The 18697-nt window shown below is 36.0% G+C and overlaps 1 protein-coding gene across 1 annotated transcript in view; it reads right to left on the reverse strand.

Annotated features, from left to right (window-relative positions):
* CACNA2D3 (calcium voltage-gated channel auxiliary subunit alpha2delta 3) overlaps positions 1–18697 on the reverse strand; it is a 466439-nt gene that overhangs the window by 114081 nt on the left and 333661 nt on the right. The window contains exons 15-17 of the mRNA XM_026857568.1: positions 9276–9347; positions 8394–8474; positions 4425–4499 (exon numbers count right to left, since the gene is read on the reverse strand). Coding sequence (XP_026713369.1) covers positions 4425–4499; positions 8394–8474; positions 9276–9347 — 228 coding nt within the window. The remainder of the gene's footprint in view (positions 1–4424; positions 4500–8393; positions 8475–9275; positions 9348–18697) is intronic.

Consider the following 18697-nt stretch of genomic DNA (forward strand, 5'->3'; position numbering starts at 1 on the left):
TGGGACAAAGGGGCGCCCCGGCCCCGGGGGGGCGGCAACAGAAGGGCCACAAACGGAAGGGGGGTAAAAATCATCTTCTGTGTACGGGAAACACACCGGCAAGTTACACTCAGTGATGTAATCGGCAAGGCCTCACAAGCAATCTCTCCTCATTCTCCCAAAAACATTCCCAAGGGATTCCTTACTGCTTGATTAGCATCATTTATTAAGTTGTTTGCCAAGACTCATCACTCCAGGAACGTGCCCTTTGGAGAAGAATGTAACCGCAAGTTCTTCGAGTCCCTCAACGGCAACAGTCACCCATGAAAACTTCCAACCAGCACCGAGGTGGAAGTCCGGGGGGTACTTCAACAGCTGTCTAGACCTCTACAAGTACCTTCTCAGTATCTAGAAAATACTCTCCTCTTTCTCCTTCAGTTACTCCCACCAGCTGCCCATGCGCACGCAAGCAGTCATCCCGAGAGCCAAGTTTATTCCAAAAAAAAAAAAGCAGAAGGAAGAAGAGAGGAAATCTCCAAGAAAAACATTTTTAAACATAAACCCAATAGGATAATCAGCACAAAAATGTAGCTAGCTTAATGATTAAATATACTGGTCAGCATAAGATAAAAATCTGGTGCAACAGGAAGCACTCTTCCTCAGCGACTGTTTGCTATCCTGCCTGTCTGCGCAGTGTCCCGTCAGACATCTCCTTAAAAAGCAGCGTGTCAGCTCCAGAACTAATAGATATGGCCGCTGGGGTTAGTAACTCAGAAGTGTAGTAATATTCTAGCTTTACATCACCACAGGAAAATATAATAGCAATATAAACCAATGTGGATCAGCACAGTAATTGACGTAACTTGAATGTAAACTCTAACCCACCCAAATAATTTGAGATAATATCTTTGGTGAACTATCTAATTCCAGTCCTACGTGCCTATTTTCACATACTTACTGTCACAAATTTCATGGAATGTTTGCCACTAGTTACAATGGTATCAGGATTTGCCCTGCAATATTAATCTAAGGGCCCAAGCCAGCAATCACTTCACCCTCAAAAACTCCACTGAAATCAACAGAAGACTCCCATTACGCACTACTGACAGAACCCAGAGGTAAAAATTACTCTTTGAAAAAAATGAACAGACCATGAATATATCACAGTGAGCTCCCTGTGGTTGACAGCTTATGGGCTACTGCCCAACATTTTGATTTTAAAAAGAGAGGCTGTTGTATAAGGTAATGAAATAAGTGCCTTCGAGATGTACACTGGGCTGAGAGATAGTAACAGAAAACCACGTTTTGCCTCATTAAACCATGCCACCGTAACAGAAATAAGAGGGTAACACCCTTTGTCAGTCTAACTTAAAGCTAGCCACTGTTCATGGATTTCATTACCTTCTGTTTATTAAAATATTTATTCTGTAGTGAATAAATACTAATATTTTTGAAGGAAGTGATTTTGAAGGAAGTGAAAAAGAGACAGTACAGGAAATGTCTGTGCTGTTAAACTCTTGAAATGTAGATAGGGAACTTTCAAATATATATTCCTGTGGCTTGCAAATGTAAGTTGTCTGGTGTACCTGTGATACCCAAGATTTCAAAAGCATTTTTAGGAATCAAGACAAAGTCATGATTTTAGTATTATGGAAATTTGAGAATGCTATAAAAAACATTGCATTTATACTGAATTTAGAATGAGATATTAAAAAAACAAACAAACAACTGCATTTTAATACATACAGAGATATGAAAAAATATTCTGAAGGTAGTGTCCAATCATGAACTAAAAACAATCCCCTATCACATTTTCCATTGCAACAGATACATATTTTGAAGACAACGTCTCCCCACACTGGCATTTCCCACAAAAAAAAAAAAAAAAAAAAAAAAAAAAAAAAAAAAAAAAAAAAAAAACACAACATTTATTTCAGCATTTTAACCACAGAGGTGAATTAATATTCTAATATAAATTTTCAACTAGAAAATTGTAGGAAAAGATACAGAATGTTATGACAGCCAAATTTTAGATCTAGTCAGCGTGCTTGTAACTTTGGCTCTTTTAAACAATTTTGGGGTTATGTCTATTCTGCAGCTGGATGTGGGGTAAAAGCAAAACTACACAAATAGTCAGCTGACATCGAGGAGTTAGCTGAGGTAACAAGGCAGTGAAGATGCAGAGACCTGAAGGTGCAGGTGCTCTAAGGAGGTTTGTACAGCCCGTGTTGCTGCCTCTTCTCTGCTATGGTTACCGAATAAAGCTCAGTAGGTAATCTCAGTCAGAAAAGGAAAGAACATGGAAAAATGAATAAATAAGGGGTCAGAAAAATACAAAGAACATGACAACAAAATGTCAAAATGCAGAAAAGAGAAGAAACACATTACAGCAAGATTGAAAGTATTGGTTGTTTGTTGTGATGAGAAGATTCAGTGAGAACCAGCACAAATTATTACACAAAATGGAAACAAAGAAAATAGATCAGGAGCTTCTGTTTTCTATATTCATAATATAAGAAGTACTTCTAATGAAATTTTGAAATCATATTCAAAATTAAAACTGTGCATGAAATGGTTACAATACGAAAAATCACTACTATAAGAAGTCAAGCAGACTGACAAAAATGTGTATGTTAGTATGGATATCAGAAGTATCCACTCTAATAAGTCTTAATGTTAAAATGTCATTATCAAATGTTTATGAGCAGAAGCCTATCTGAATCTCTTAAAAGTTATATTGACTGCTGCGAGATTTTCCACATACTCTTACTTCCTGCATCTTCTTCAGGAGCAATCTCATGTTGGACACTGCTGGAAATGAGACTCTGGGCTATATGGGTATAGGTGAATCAATCTCATAAATCCCACATTTACATACTTGTCAAGTATGTAATATCTTGTGGAGACAAGATTTTGAGTGAGGGGTGAAATGCTTAGGTATCAGTTTAGAGTCTTCCGTCTTCCTTAAGAGTAAACTGCTTCTACTGAGGCTGGAAGTTTTTCACTCCCTCATGCTAATATATTTGGGTATCAGAGGTCCTAATTCCCATAAAACATGAAGATACACATTCAGAATGGGAAATCTGCTGTAGGGAGTGTCAAGTAAAAAAAAAAAAAAATATTGGTCACTGGAGCATGTTAATTTAACTGACTGAGGTCTGAGCTGTCTATATCTGGATCCATAGCTTTAGTTACTCACCATTGGAATGGTGAAAAAGCCAGAGGGATAATTTTCAAGAGCCATTTCTGAGAATTGCATTGCTTATTGATCAGTAATTTGCCAAATTCTCTACAGGTGTTGTTTTCCTTTCCATAGTTGTGAAAAATTGTACCTTCCAGAATCATGGGTGGTATTCTTAGAAGAAAAATGACAATTAAATAATTTATTTTAAAATCCCTTCCAAGGTACTATAATGTCTGCTTTGCCATTAGATTGTGTGTCCAGTTTACTGTGAGGTTACTGAGAAAATGTTTTTCCATTCGCCCATGGAAGACCCCATTGAACATTTCATAAGCTCTACTCCAGTTAAAAAATAAATGAGGAAACAAGAAGTGCAAATACAAATGTTGATTGTGTAATGTGTAGCCCCAATCTTAGAAAGACGAATTCTTTTGCTGAATAAAACCATCAGATATGCTAATGACTTCATAAATCATGCTTTTTGATAATTTTATTTTTATATTAAATTATCCATCCAATTAATAGTTCTGCTTTCTACTAAAATATTGTTGAAATCAGACATTACTTGAAGTGCCTGCATGAGAAATACATATGGCATCCATGTGTATACAGCAGCGGAATTATTAATACTCATGCTTTGCTAAGAGTTGATAGTGATGGAACACTTGCAAGTGCTGTTCCTAAACAATGATGCAATCAAGCATGTACCAGTTCTCTAGGGTGTTAAGTTGATAAACATTTGTGAAACAGGCACTTCTATTTTTCTTACTGTGATTAATGCAAACAAGATGATAAGGGAAACTAAAGGTAAAATTTGCTGCTATTTCTCTTTTAGTACAAAAATCCCTTGTGCCCCTATTTTGCTTAAGAATATGCTTTATTGAAATTTCTGCACATATATTAAATTAGCTTTAACACTTTAACATGACAAATAGGGGTTATTACATAGCAATAGAGCATTCCAGCATTCCATTTCAACATAAAATGAACATAATTATAGCAATTTTTGGCTTTGCCATTTTGCAATAATGGAGGCCTGCATCTTTTGCAGAAACAACTTGCATATTTATTTTTTCTTGATTTTTTTCATGCTAAACTTTGTTTCCAGAGGTAAATTTACCGATTATAATATGTTATAATGTGATATAAAGTAACTGATCTGTTGCATTTAATTTTTAAATTCCTATTACATTATTCACATTAAAAGAAAAACAAATGCAACATATATAGCTAAATAAAATAGATCAGTAAATAGTATTCTTACCAAAGGCCTAAGTTCTGGATGAGTCAAAATATATCCGTTGTTTGTAATTGCAAAAGCATATCCATGAATACCTAACTGTAAGAGTAAATGAGAAAGAAATACGAATTATCATGGTGTCCAGTAAATTCTTTAACAAAAAAATCAGATAAGAATTTAGTTATCCAGGGCTTAAAGCTGGCATTCATAACCCTTACCCATACAGTATTTCATTATAACATATGCAAAGCTCTGATCCTTGACATTTTGTGAAAATGAGAACCTGTCATTGTGATGAATACAGCATAAAGCGTAATTTTAAAATGTCACACCCACTTTGCTATCTAGGGCACTTATTTCTATGTGCTTTAGAGTGAATTAGATACACACATATATATATGAGACACCATGGCATGTGGCATACCCCACAGCATGTGCCAAAGCAAAGGGATACTGGAATTTAGTAAATTCACATATTCCCAGGAGTGGTTAGGTTTAGCTTACTTCACTTGTTCAAGAGATGTAAAAGAATCATTTAAATCAATGGTACTGATTAAGCAGTGGCCCGTCATGTGTGATATTTACATCTTCCAGTTTTAAAGACATTTTACCTCTCGGTTTTCAAGTTTTCAAGTTCATCTGGAGCCACAGAGGGCGGCATATTTCTCCTAAAGAAACTCCTGAAAGTTTACATATTTGTACCAAATGGAACTATGGGAGATCATTTGAGAGCAATAAAATGATTTATGAGGCCTAATGGTATATGTAATCAAATTTGGCACTGTACTTATTTAAATAACAATACTACTCTTTTAACAATATGCCTATTACGCAGTTGATTGCACTCACTGAATGCAATAAATGTACCTTCAAATCATCCATGTGGTCATTCAGACATCCCTTCTTAGCATAAATTTGATGCTAATGTAGAGCTTTCTGCAGCTTCAGTATGTAACTTTTACCATGCAAAGAGTAATTTTCACTCTTTCCCATCACTTCTTTTCAATTCTGAAGTAACATAATACAACATCCCATATAACTTTATTTAAGTATCTCAATGCACTGAGGTATTAAAAAAGAAACAAACCAACCAGAACCCAAACCCAAAACTCCAGAACTATCTTGCTTTGGTATTTACTTTACAATTCTCACTACCAACCACCTCTTTATTTTACTTTAGTACATTCTTAAATGTTTTGTTGAAGTGGGTCCTGAGGATTTGTCTGGCATAAAAGCAATATGAGCAAGGCTGACAAGTCCGAATCATTTCTAAGAGGCAAGTCAGACAGCAACACTGTTGGCTTCTGTAATTTTCTGGAAATATAAGCCAGAGTATGATATTATGGCAAGGTCATAGAGAAGACATACCAAGTAGATTTTACCATCTCTCTGTGAATGATTGTTTATGGTCAACTGTATCTGCCATATAGAAGATTGTTTCATAAATTAGTGGTTTTCCTAAAGCAATAAACTTCAGTGAAAGTAATAGAAGGTGATATGTTCTTGGCATCTCTTCATAAAGGAGGGATAAATAATAACAGTGGACATATTTTACCTATTATAGTATGACAAGTGAACTAGCTGTTGTCTAACTGTCAGATCTCAAGTATAATTGTCTGTGTTGATAACTGCAGAATGACATCCAAGCAATGGAAGTCAGGTAAGAAAACAAATGTGGGTGGTATACTTCACTGGAAAAAAATATTTGCCTATTTGAAGCATACTCAGACTCCAAACGTAGTATTTTATTGTGTTGTGCAATATATGAAACTGCACACTATCTGCACTTAAAATGCTTTGGTTTGCGAGATACTACCGCTTACAGAAGTATTGCCATCTTAAACCTTGAACTTCGTCTTTAAATGATAGATTCAGAAACAAAAAAAACTTCTAGCTGTTGTGAAATGCCACATGAAAGGTAAGTACTACTAAATCCAACGCTACCTTATCCAGGAGAAACTGTCACTGACATCTGGGGACATTTACTCTAGATAATGACTACTGAAAATATCTTATTGTTATTATTCATCTTCATCAGCATAAAATCCACCTCATCCAAGCCGAAAGAATTCCAGGTCAGCAGAATTCTATTTCCAATCAATCATTTTACATCCCTGCATGAATTTTATTTCACATGCTGCCTCTACAGGAATGGGTCCCAGGGGTGATTATGCTCTTGCAATTGCATGGCCTTTTTACTGCTCAGAAATGTTTATAGTATGTGAGACTGGAAGTTATAACTCAAGTGATTCCACTAACCTAACTGTATTGCATGATATTGATGCCTCCTGTAATAATCCTCTCTTCCATTACAGCCTGCAATATAAAATGTACCTTCAAATAAAATGTCTAATATTCAGAAAGAGGATCGTATGTTACTTCCATAGAAAACTAGGTCTTAAAAAATATAAAATCGTATGATGAACCAAGAATTTTTAATTTTCCTGCCTAGCTTCACCTGTACTGAATAACTCGGCTGCAATAACTGTTATTCAGGCCCCATGCTCTCTCCAGGTTCTTGCATTCAGATTATGTCCAAATCTTACAGGTGATTTCTGAATAACATCGCTGTGATGTGGCCTCTTCTATCCAGCCATGCACAGCCAGGCTTTCATTTCTGACGTTACAACATTTTCTTCCTTCTCGTAACAAATGAAACTTGCTCTATCCATAGCTCCTTAGGAGGTTACTCCAAAGATTGTTTTCATTGCTCCAAAATTTGCAAAGGAGAAAATTTTGTTCCTTTCTCTTCTGCCTGAGACTGATTCTGTATTTCTTCATACACAAAAGTATAAGCTGCAGTTAACTAGCTTTGGTGACTAGTGTGCTGAGACTGGTCTCTGTTATTTATCCTAACCAGCAATGTCTCTGTTCAGTATGTTCTGATATCAGTGTGTAGTCATCTGCTGCCTCTTCTGCAAACTTTTTTCTAGCTGGGACAGCCTTCTGTTCTGTGTTTGATGTAGCATCTAGCCTAGTGGGATCCAGGTGCCAGGAATTACTCCAATACACATTATCAACATTATTGCCAGTATTTTAGGCATTGTTTTTATCAAATTCTCATTTAATTTAAACTTTCCAGTTACTGCATATTGATCTACAAAATCATTTGGTAATTGCTAATGTATTCAAATTAGAATTAAAATAAATAGGAGGATTTTTTTCCCCCCTAACTAAAATGATCTACAAAACCATGTAGGAATATTCAAAAACACTCACAAGTCAACTTATTACTCCACCTTCTCAGAAATCAGTAAATGAGAGCATGTCAGCCAATTAAGAGGAAAGTATGACATAAAATGTATGCTCAGTACAGGTACGTGTCAAAATGCAGCCTCTTTAGTAAAGACTGTGTACAGTATTGGGTTATGGGCTTATTTGTCTTACAAAAATTTCCACTAGGAATTAACTGGAAAACATTAATTTCATTTTCATCTGTGAATAAAACAGAACTATAGTAAAGCATTTCAGACATAGAGAAGTAGCGAAATACTAACATATTGTATCAAATTTAAATGAAAAGTAATTGCATCTTTGCTTTTTCCTGAAGCCTACTTTTACTGACTCACAAAAGTTTCACAATAGATGAAGTATATCAGATTTTGAAAACTTTTATGATAATTATTTTTTAAGAATTTTATAGTAGAATTGTCTCTGACTTTGGAAAACTAAGTAGAGGGAAGTACCTAACTAAGTAGAGGGAAGTTGAATCATTTCACTGATTTTATTACCAATTTTACCGTATTACCTTCTAGAATACACTGTGATCTGAAAAAATGTGAAGATGAAGCCATTCATTTTGGTATTAAAAACTGCACTTGATCTAAGGACCAATGACATTTAGCCATCAGACACTACAAAGTTAAATTCCTGAGGAAAATGAGTGAAATAATGGAGCTACATCAGTATAAACAATATTAACATGCTAAATAATTATGTTACATTATAGATATTATACTGAGTATAAAGGGCATATTATCATTTCTGTATTACCTTGTATTTTGGAATTGTTTTTAAAAGCTCTTTAACTGGAACATCTGTGCCAACTACTCCCAGAAGAATCCCTTTAGATCTCTGAAAAGAACAATAAAAGATGCACTCACAACCACAGTAACAATGAACATCCTCACTGCTCATTTCATATTGCAGCTACTCTGCAGAAGTGAATAGATAACAGAGAAATTGTTTTAAAAGCAGGGAAAGCAGACACTGGTACAACTCATTTGATCAAATAGTCATTTAATCTATAATATTGCTCCTTTCTACTGTATCTGCAATTTACATAGAAAAGACATGCAAACGTGATAGCTATTGAGTCCCTGAACAGAAAACTTCCTTGTGCTAAATAGTTTTTTAATTAAAAATGACTGTTAAAACCACGTTACTTCCTTCCCTCCCAATTTTGCCTGCCACTTGATAAACAAAAGAGAAAGATTAAGCATTAAGGGGAAAGTTCATGCAATTTTCCTTAATAAATTGTTAAATTAGTAAAGATAAACAGATATATACATAATATACATGACTAATTAAATTCTGAGTCGATGAAATAGAAGCATATCAGTGCAAAGAAGAAAAGGGTATAGGTTATTTGCTGTAAAAAGGTAATAGAGAAGTAAGAAAACCCTAAAGTCTTGGGTCATCTGAGATTTTCTAGACATAGGGTTTCATTATTTTACTATGGTCTCTAGACTATAATTATCAATATTTGGGATTATTTGTCCACATTTTTTATGCTAATAATGGGATACTAACTGCAGACAAAAGAAGAAAATACAAAAAAATTTTTAGAGTAGGCTAAAATCTTAGAAGGTCCCTGAAAGCAACTTCACTGCAGTCATCCCATTATCACACGACAGATATAGTCAGAGTACTTACAGTCTCATTTTGCTTACTGAATACTGGCATGGCAACAGTTGTCATCAACACCAATCCCTGGTCATCAGCAAGCTATATTTGAAAAAGAAATATAATCTCTAAGAACTAAGGAACAATTACAGACATGTGATTGCATTTTTCAATTACATTCTCTTCATTTTAAATGGAGAGGCAATTTATCTAAATAACGCTTATGTAGTTAGATTCGCAGTCAGTGCAGCCCAGCCCAGCCCCGGCCCCTTCTCAGCTATACCAGCTCTGCCCACCCCACCATCTGCATTGGCAGGAAGGATGCCTCATCTTCATTCCTATTGCAGTCTCCCATGAGAGATAAGAAGGGGCTGAAATGTGGATTGTGGAAGCAGCATGTGCAGTAGCAAAGCAGCTGGAGCTCTGTTCTACAACTTGCGCAGTGTCAGCTCTGCCAACATTGCCTCGGGCTGTTTTCTCCCATCAAGGAACAAGAGGTCATGAGTTGCATGCAGTTTGTTGTGGTCCAGACTGAGATCTCATCAGCTAAGACAGCAGCAGAAAGGATGACAGCCAGTTAGGATCCCAGGAGCATCTCTGCTCCATCCGGTTTCAGTTTGCTGGACAAAGAGGTGGCATGAAGCATTAGCTGATTCTGCATATCAGGTTTCAACACATTTCATCAATTTAGGGAGAAAACAGATCTCCTGACCTTGGTTCCATTCAAGAGAAACACACAGAATGCTTATCATTGGCCACAGGAGAGTGACATTGCTCTTCATGCTCTCTGGACGGACTACATCTTTGCCATAAGCCAAAGGCTAACTGTGATGCTCAGGACAAGCACCGCTCTGTGTGCCCGTAGATCTTCACCAGCTACATATGAAAGAACTCGAGCAGAAAGTTGAGAGTTACTGTTAAACTCTTTCTGCCCCTGTAATTTGGGAAGATGTTTAAAGCCAAAGAGGCTTATCTAGCATTTAAAAGCATGACATACCCAGTTATAATCAGAATTGGAAATGTTGTAGAAAACAATTAAAGTCTGCTTTGTTGCATCTGTGTTTAGCCAAATCATAGAATCATCTAGGTTGGAAAGGACCCCGGAGATCATCTAGTCCAAGCGTTTAAATGGACAAGGCAATAAAGATGATCTTCCTGAGAAATACTTTGTCAGTCATGCCCAAATGCAACTCTGATATTCTCCTACTACCCTTACATCAGTATCACATTTCTGTACGGAGGCAGTATTTCTTATATAATTCTTTAAGAATTGCTGCAATCTTGTTTTTTTGATAACAAAACCTTTATTATTAATGAAGCAGCAACTATCAACTCCCCCAATTTTCAGAACAGAAGTCATATATTATGACCAAGATATTTTATGACACGTGTTTCACATTAACAAATCAGACAAAATCTAAAACTTTACATGTCTTGCAGCTCCCAGTCTGCTTCAGTAGGGTTTCAGTTCCCCAGACAATACTTATTTCCTGAAGCATGGCACTATCTCATGGTGAGGAGGAATGTTTGCAGACATCAGACAGGAACACAAATGGGGTTTAGCATCAAAAAGATTTACATCTGATAAGGAATCCATAGGGACATGAGGTGGAACCAACTTATGATCATGTTTGCTGTTTTGTTTTGTTTTCCTTTAAAATAAGAAGAGCTATTTCCAGCCCTGGTATATTCTTTTATCTATTAAGCAATGGTAAATTACTAAACGAAGCAAAAAAATCAACAAAAATCCCAAACTGATAACTCAGCAAAACACTGGGAGTTAAGAGGTTGCCCTTGAAAGTCAAATGCAGCTGAACTAATGTAAGAATTTACTCTCCTTGGCCAGAGTAGTACAGTCAAGCGCGCTGACATGATTTGTATGGAGAGGAGCCTTCTGTAGTATGACAGTCAATAGTCCCAAACACACGTACACCAAGAAGTGTAAAAGCATTCTGCTGATTATGGGGGTGACATCTTGGAGCATTTAGAGATTTTATATGATTGCCCAGGGTTGTTATTTTCTGACATTATATATTTGTCAAGAATCAGTATGACACCATTTAACAAGTCTACTCATTATCAAGAAATTACTAGAAACAGTATATTGGATGGGATGTCAGCCAAGGGACCATCAGTAAAGTTTTGGAGTGTTTGATATTCTTTAAATGGAGAAAAAAAAAAAAACAAAAAAACAGAGAGAACAGGTCATTAACTCTGAAAACTAACTATGGAAGCATGCAGAGAATGATTGCCCTGTAGTTATGATATCTACAAGCACCACCAAGGATTGGCTGCTGCAATCATTTCTATAGAAATGCAATCTTACAGTCCAGCCTGTTTATATTTTTTGTTTGTTTCGCAGATGAACAGGTTGTTAACCACTTCCATAAGTGGAGTCAGCAAATAACTGGGTGATAGATGACTTGTATTTGCGACGTTTCACCGAATCACCAACTCAAGCTGCAGTATTTGCTACACAATTCTTAAAATGTGAGGAATTATCTGCTGGGGAGAAGCACAGATTTATTCCCTGGGCAATGACATTTTGTCAGAAATACTTTGAAATAGTAGAATGTTAGCCACTGGGTATTTCTGTTAAGACAACTAATGCTAGAGTCCATTGATAAGTTGCAAAGGAAGCGATGATCTAGGTATTTTGCATTGTTGTGTTGCAAGTCTGACAATTTCTTATATATAGCAGAACTCTGTAACAGCTCATGGAAGTGTTTGAAAAATTTAGTGATTCTGAGAAAGAAGAACACTCTCTAACCTCTGATAAAACTTATATTAGTTACATCCAGAACAAACATGTATCACTGATATCCTCAGGACTGGCTAGGATTTTGGTTTTTTAATCATCAGCAAAAATGCCTAATGGAAAATGTTAAATATCACAAACTCCAACTAACAAAATCAATATATAAAGTCTCTGAATGACTGTACTAAATTTAGCAGTTTGGGTTGTTGCGTAATTAGTAATGCACTCTGGTTACTCAATTACTATTTGCTTTTCCCCAAAAGAAAATGTAGACAATCCTTATGATTCCCAAACTTATCAACTGGACATCACAAAGTCATAGGCTGAGAAAAGAGTTATGTATGCATGTAAAATGAAAAAAACTCTAGTCAGATACTTCTTACAGGAAATATCTTGAAGAATTTTTGTTTTAATAAGCACAAAATGCATATTTCTAAGCAGGCAACAAATAACTTAGACACTGAATCAGGAATTTTTTAGTGTTATTGGCAAATACAGAGAATGATATTATCCCAATATAATGCAATAAAGTCACCAGACGGATGGTTACTAGTTACATACAGTGAAGGGCCCTTGGGAATGACTGAAATGTGAAGCACCATGGATTTAAAGTCAATCTTTCAATAGTCAGTACATTATCCAATTTTGTCCTTACAGTTTCTTAGGAGTGACTACTATGAGTAACTAATACTAATATTTACTGCCAGTTTTACAAAGATATGCTTTATGTGGCATAATAATACCCCACACTCTGATGATTCAATATTGTTTAAAGCTACATGCCAAGCTTTGTTCATCTTTACTAACCTCCACATATTCTGGGGGTTGGCAGGGTGCGTCAGAAACAAAGGGTAAGGTTTGACCAAAACACAGTCACACAATATTATGTTTGTTATGTATACAGTTTCTGCTGAAACAAAATGTTGCTGGCAGACTCATTGTGTTCACAAATAAGGATTAATTTGGACCAAAGTTCACCATAATTTTGGAATGTCATCCAAACATATATGCAGAACCACTAATAATTTTCATTTCCTCCACATTCTGTTCTGAATTCTTGTTCTGTTCTCAAAGAAAACGCTCTATTTCTTTTCTTGCCCTCTACTACTATAGTGGGTTTTTTTCAATGTTTAATAATGTCTATTTACACATCAGTCTAAGTATTAACAAATCTAGCTCATTTCTATTTCTTCAATCTTTATAACCCTGATTAAGTATTTAAGCTTATTCTTTACTTGGGGCACCATATTTGTTAACACACAAAGGCCCTGACTGACATTAAAGTCCTGTCTCTTACCTATTTAGCACTATATCAATTACTGCATTTTTATTTCCTACAAGTGGTTACATAATACCAAGAAAAAGGCAAGAAACAAAACCTGCTTCATTCTCAACCATCCACGAAAATAAAAATTCCACTGGAAAGCTCCAACACTCGAGGCTACCAACAGATGTGAACTAAGGAAGAGGTATGTGCTTTGAAGTGCCTTTCAAAACATTTTATTGCTCAGTATTTTTTTTCTATAAAATTAAAGAATAGAAGCAGCAGCATTCAAATAACATCTAAACACTTCCCAGATTTAGTAAAACATCCTGCAGGGTGTAAGATGGAACCAAATAAAAATCGATGGAACGGTACAAAAATAGTGTCAAATAATGGTTTTGTTGGATATTGCTGCCATTTCCTAGGAGTGAAATTTTCAAAGATGCTTCAGGAAGTTTAGTTTCCAAATACCACAGACATCTGCTAGGACTTGGGCATCTAATTTCATTGGGTCTCTGAAAATTCTATTAACTGTTTTTGCTTTTTTAGGAGTATTGGAAAATGTAACCATAAACTTATATAAGGCAGAATATAACCATAAACTGAACAACAGTTTATCAGTTTAGGCCATAGTATCTGTGCACTAACTTAGAATTTTGTTCTAGCTAAACATATCGGCATAAACAAACTTGTTAAGGTCCCTTGCAATTTTTGAAGAAAGCACTTCCTGGTTTCAGAATTGGATGTGAATTCCCATTTCTTCAAACTCTCGGTTTTGGATTACTGGGAACAGAGGGTAACACAAATAAAAGATAAGAATTCAAGAGCAATGGTTAGGGCATTGTCAGACACTTCAGTCAGCAAATTAAAATTAGTCAAATGAGAATAAAATGAGAAAATAAATATAAGGATCCGAAAATATTTGAGAGAATAATTCAAATGGAAAATCATGCGATAAATTACTCATGGGTTTTTAAAATCATATTGCAGGCATCAAAGTCACTTTCTTAGAGGTGGATTTCTTAAAAAAGACAAATGGGGCCAGACCTGTATTATTTATTTATATTTATAGAATAAATATTTATTTACATTCACATATACTTTCCTGTATTTATTAGATCTGTATTTATCTTAAATGTCTGACACCAGCAAGCCTCCACTTTTGCAGAGTAAGTTATCTTCATGTTAAACAACACAGAGCTCTGATTATATGCAGTATGGCACTAAGTGCCTGTCCTGTCAGATTTTCCTTACTCTGTTAGATATTTTTTCCCCACAGAATAACAAGAAATTCCTGCTTTTTCCAAAAGCCAAATTAGCGTGTTTACATGAGCCTTATGCATTTCAAAACAAACCCCTGAGTTTACCTTATCACAGGAATTCTGCAAAAACATTTTATTCAAGAAACTGTTTATCCATATGAATATTAGAATGTTTTATTTTGCAAGCATGGAATGCAATATGGAGAAGTAGCTGCCCCATAAAACACAGTGGTCACAGTTCAGGAAAAAAAAATGCAAAAAGAAATTATCTAAAGTTTAGTTCAGTTTTTTTCTGCTCCAGTGCAATTAAGTTGACTGATTAATTTTGATTAAGGACTGCAGATGATGAGTACTGTAATCAGCATCTCTCTTAATGAATCAGGAAGATACCTTCGTGAGAGGAAACACAGATTTACTCTGCCAGTTCACATACCAAGGCATCTTTCTTCATAGACACGGTCTGAGCTTCCTCTCTAAATTCAGTTCTTTCACACCTCGTTAGTCTTCCCTATTCTATCAGTCAGACTAATCTATTGACAAGGATTGGTCTACCTGTTTCCACAGATGCAGAAAAGGACCAGTGGATACGGCTGGGAGTCCCCAGCAATGTATGAGACTTGAGTGTAAGACTTTTGCTGTCTGCACTGGTGGTTTGATCCTGACTAAATTCTCCACAGTAATGTGAAAGCAATGTGAAGGCTCATTGCAGTCCTTCTTGGGGCAAAAGCATACCACATACTGGAACCCCCGAACCCAGGAAAACCATGTATACACAGGCAGAGTTCCTTTGTGGCAAGGTATTTTTTCATATTCAAGTTTCTCTAAAAATCAGAAAAAAGGACTCCTCCCTATGCTGAATGAGCATCTGTCAGTGTACAATTCATATTGCAGCAGCTGTTGTTCCACCAGACATTTCAAACATTCTTCCATTTTCTTCTACCTTTCTCCTAAACTGCTTATGTGTGATTTAGTTCTACATTTGAATACTACAAAATTCTTGTTCTGCTAAGAATATCAACTCACAATAACATAATTCTCTCTAGGGTTTGTTAATAAACAAAAAGCAACCAAACAAACCTCAATTTAATCTCCTGCTGAGCTTAGCTTCCACTCAAGGTCTTCATTAATTCATTTTCTTCCCTTCTTGCCCTTAGCAGAAGGTATTCCAATCTCTCTTACATCACAAATTAACCTAGTAGACCTGTTCTGTCAGGTGATTCTGGGAATACCTAGCAGAACTCTGCCACCATTTAAGCAGAACCACCATTACAAGAAAAATACAAGGCAACTTTAGCCTCAAAGAGCTATGAAATGCCAGTGATTTGACAGTGCCTTGACGGGATAATGAACCTACAAAAATGTCAAACTGGTACAATAAGAATTCATGGGAATTTGGTTCAGTGAAATCTTAGATGTCTGTATATGCATGCATTTGGGTAGATATGCTTATGGGAGACTACTGAACTGTACAGCCCTTCAGATGTTTCCTATTCCTTCAAGTCTGGAAAGATATCCTCACATAAACACAAGTAGTTTAACTGTTACTATTCCTATGGCTCTCTAAAACATGGAATTACAATGATAGAGTAAAAAACCATATATTTAAATGCTTGAGTTCAGTTCATTTGAAGTTTGGATGTATTATGATATGGAATATTCATTTTTCATCTATAGTATTGCAAAAAAGTAAGTTCCTGTAGCTTCTCCAGCTTTCACCAGTATGATTTGTCTCAGAATTCTAGGTTACTTTGGATGCCATTGGCAAGAAAAACTAAAACTGGACCCCCAAAGAAAAACACAGTTTTCAACTAGATCCTAGGATTTTTTTAAGTTACCGTCTACAGTATAAAATGATAAATGAAAGAGACAGCATTAGTAGTTTGCCCCAGAAAGTTGTTCTAATGAAAAAATCTAGTGGAAACAGTTTTAGGCTGGAATCTATATAAGAGCCATGGACACGCCATTTGATAAAATGCTTAGCAAACAATAACAAATCTTTAAAAATCATCTCAGGAATGAGGAAAAATGCATTCCCAGGCCAAATGACTCTTGACTGTTTAGAATAAACAAACAGAACTTATTCTCTGAGAAAGTCACAGATCTGTAATGCCTAGCAGTAATAGTTTTATAATTGGAGATAACTCCTTTTAGAAAGAGATTTAATTGCTACGGTTTTCCCTTTAACTCCTTGCTGTATATGGACATCCACTTACTCCTCACATGAAGCATAAAAAACAGTTTAGCTTCACATCTAGCACCAACATCCATCTCCCAGGACGAAGACTAAGGCAGGTTCCAGAATTACTCCATAAAGACATATACGGAAAAGAGTATCCAGTTCCTTAAGTGTTTCCATTATGGCAACAGAAATTTGAGAATGATCCCCAAAACATTTTCCTTAGGCGTGTATAGTCAAGAAGAGTTACAGTAGGTTGTCTAGAATTTCTGACACAGAGTTAGTAGTGTCCATATCTATAACTGGTAACACATTATTCTTGGCTTCATATATTGTGCAATGATTATAATGAAGCCGGGCTCTGCCAGCGATGGACCAGTGGACATCTCCTGAGATGGAAGAATAAGTAAGGACAGTAATAAGTCCATATCCTTTTTTAGATGCTATTCCTGATTTTTTTCAAGAACAACGTGCAATATTGTTTCACTTTAGCTGGCCATGGAAGTGGTATCTTCATATTTTGTTAAATATACACATTCCCTAGTTGCCATTGATGAATTTTAAAAAGCAAAATAAACAATATACAAATTAATTTAAATAAAAGGCAAATTTGATGGGGCAATTCTACTTTTTGTTGCTAACCTCTGAACTATAATTTGAGATCTAAACCTCATATTTTTTTCCAGTATCTTTCAGACTTTGTGTTTTAGACAACAAGTGTCAGGATTTCTAGAATTTTTTCACCAATTTTCACCACATTAAAAAGGTATTCATCCAAGAAAACACTATACTTGAAACCTCTTTTTTTTTTTTTTTTTTTTTAATACAGATTTATTATGTCTATGATATATATCAGGAAATCCTAGCAGGACTGTTCAGCTCAGAAAATAACATCCATAGTGCTAATTCTATCCAATCTTCATTTCCCAGTTTAAACAATGCCTAGCAAAACAAAGGAGTTTTTTTACACTACCTTTTTTTGTTGCTTAGTGTATGCTTCATTTCTGCACTTACATTGGACTATAATAACTCTGCATTTCCACATAACAGGATATCTGTTGCAGCAAACAGTGTCAAGTAAAATCAGATTAATCTCCCACCAATTGTGATTCATCAAATCTATCAAATAATCACAACAATGCCCAGATTTGCTCATAGACTAATCTGTAGCCCAATAATATTCCACTGCACTCTAATCTCTCTGGATCTACAGTGGTCCTAAGTTGACTTTTCACCATCTGACAACAGAAGCTTTGATTTCTGCAATAGTTCATTAAATTACCAACAGGATGAAATGAAGAAATAGTCCATAGGCTGTGATATCTAGAGGACAGAGTTTAAAATTGGAGCTAACATTCTGAATCAAAATATGAAGAAAGGTTAGGAGATATGATGGGGCTAAACAGAGGCACTTGAGCAACTGTTTGTGGAGGGCTGTGCAGCTGTGCTGACACGGGAGCCTCTGGTCTGTTGAGCTAGAAGGACATAGGCCTTGAGGGACTCGAGTGAGGAAACAGGTCAAGGTGAAGGTCTGCTTGCAGAACCTATATAGCCTTGTGAAAAAACAATAGAAGAGTAGGAGAAAAACACCGCTATATTCAGATGGACTGAAAGTGGGGTGAAACTGTGGGGCATGGGAACACTGCACATCCTCTGACAAGGCACCAGTGTTGTAAATGCTTGCCACAATGCTGCTGCTGAAACTTTACCCACAGCAGACAGCAGTTCCATAGGGACGTATCTGAAGTATGAGGTTCATGCTGAAGCTTTTGGGTTTTCTTCACTACCTTGTCATAGCTGTCACCTTCCCAACCCACCTCCTTTCTTCCTTTCCCCGCTCTGCATAGGCTTGCTTCAGGAGGTGTCTTCTTCTGTGACTACTGTGCTTTTACGTGCTGAGCAGACTCATGAGGCAGGCTGGAAGCATCAGAGAATTGGAATTTGACCATTTAATTGTGCTTTATATAGATTACAAGAATAAGGAATAGCTGT

This window comes from Athene cunicularia, assembly GCF_003259725.1.
Source record: "Athene cunicularia isolate RWA chromosome 12 unlocalized genomic scaffold, athCun1 chr12_part1, whole genome shotgun sequence".
NCBI classification, from domain to species: Eukaryota; Metazoa; Chordata; class Aves; order Strigiformes; family Strigidae; genus Athene; species Athene cunicularia.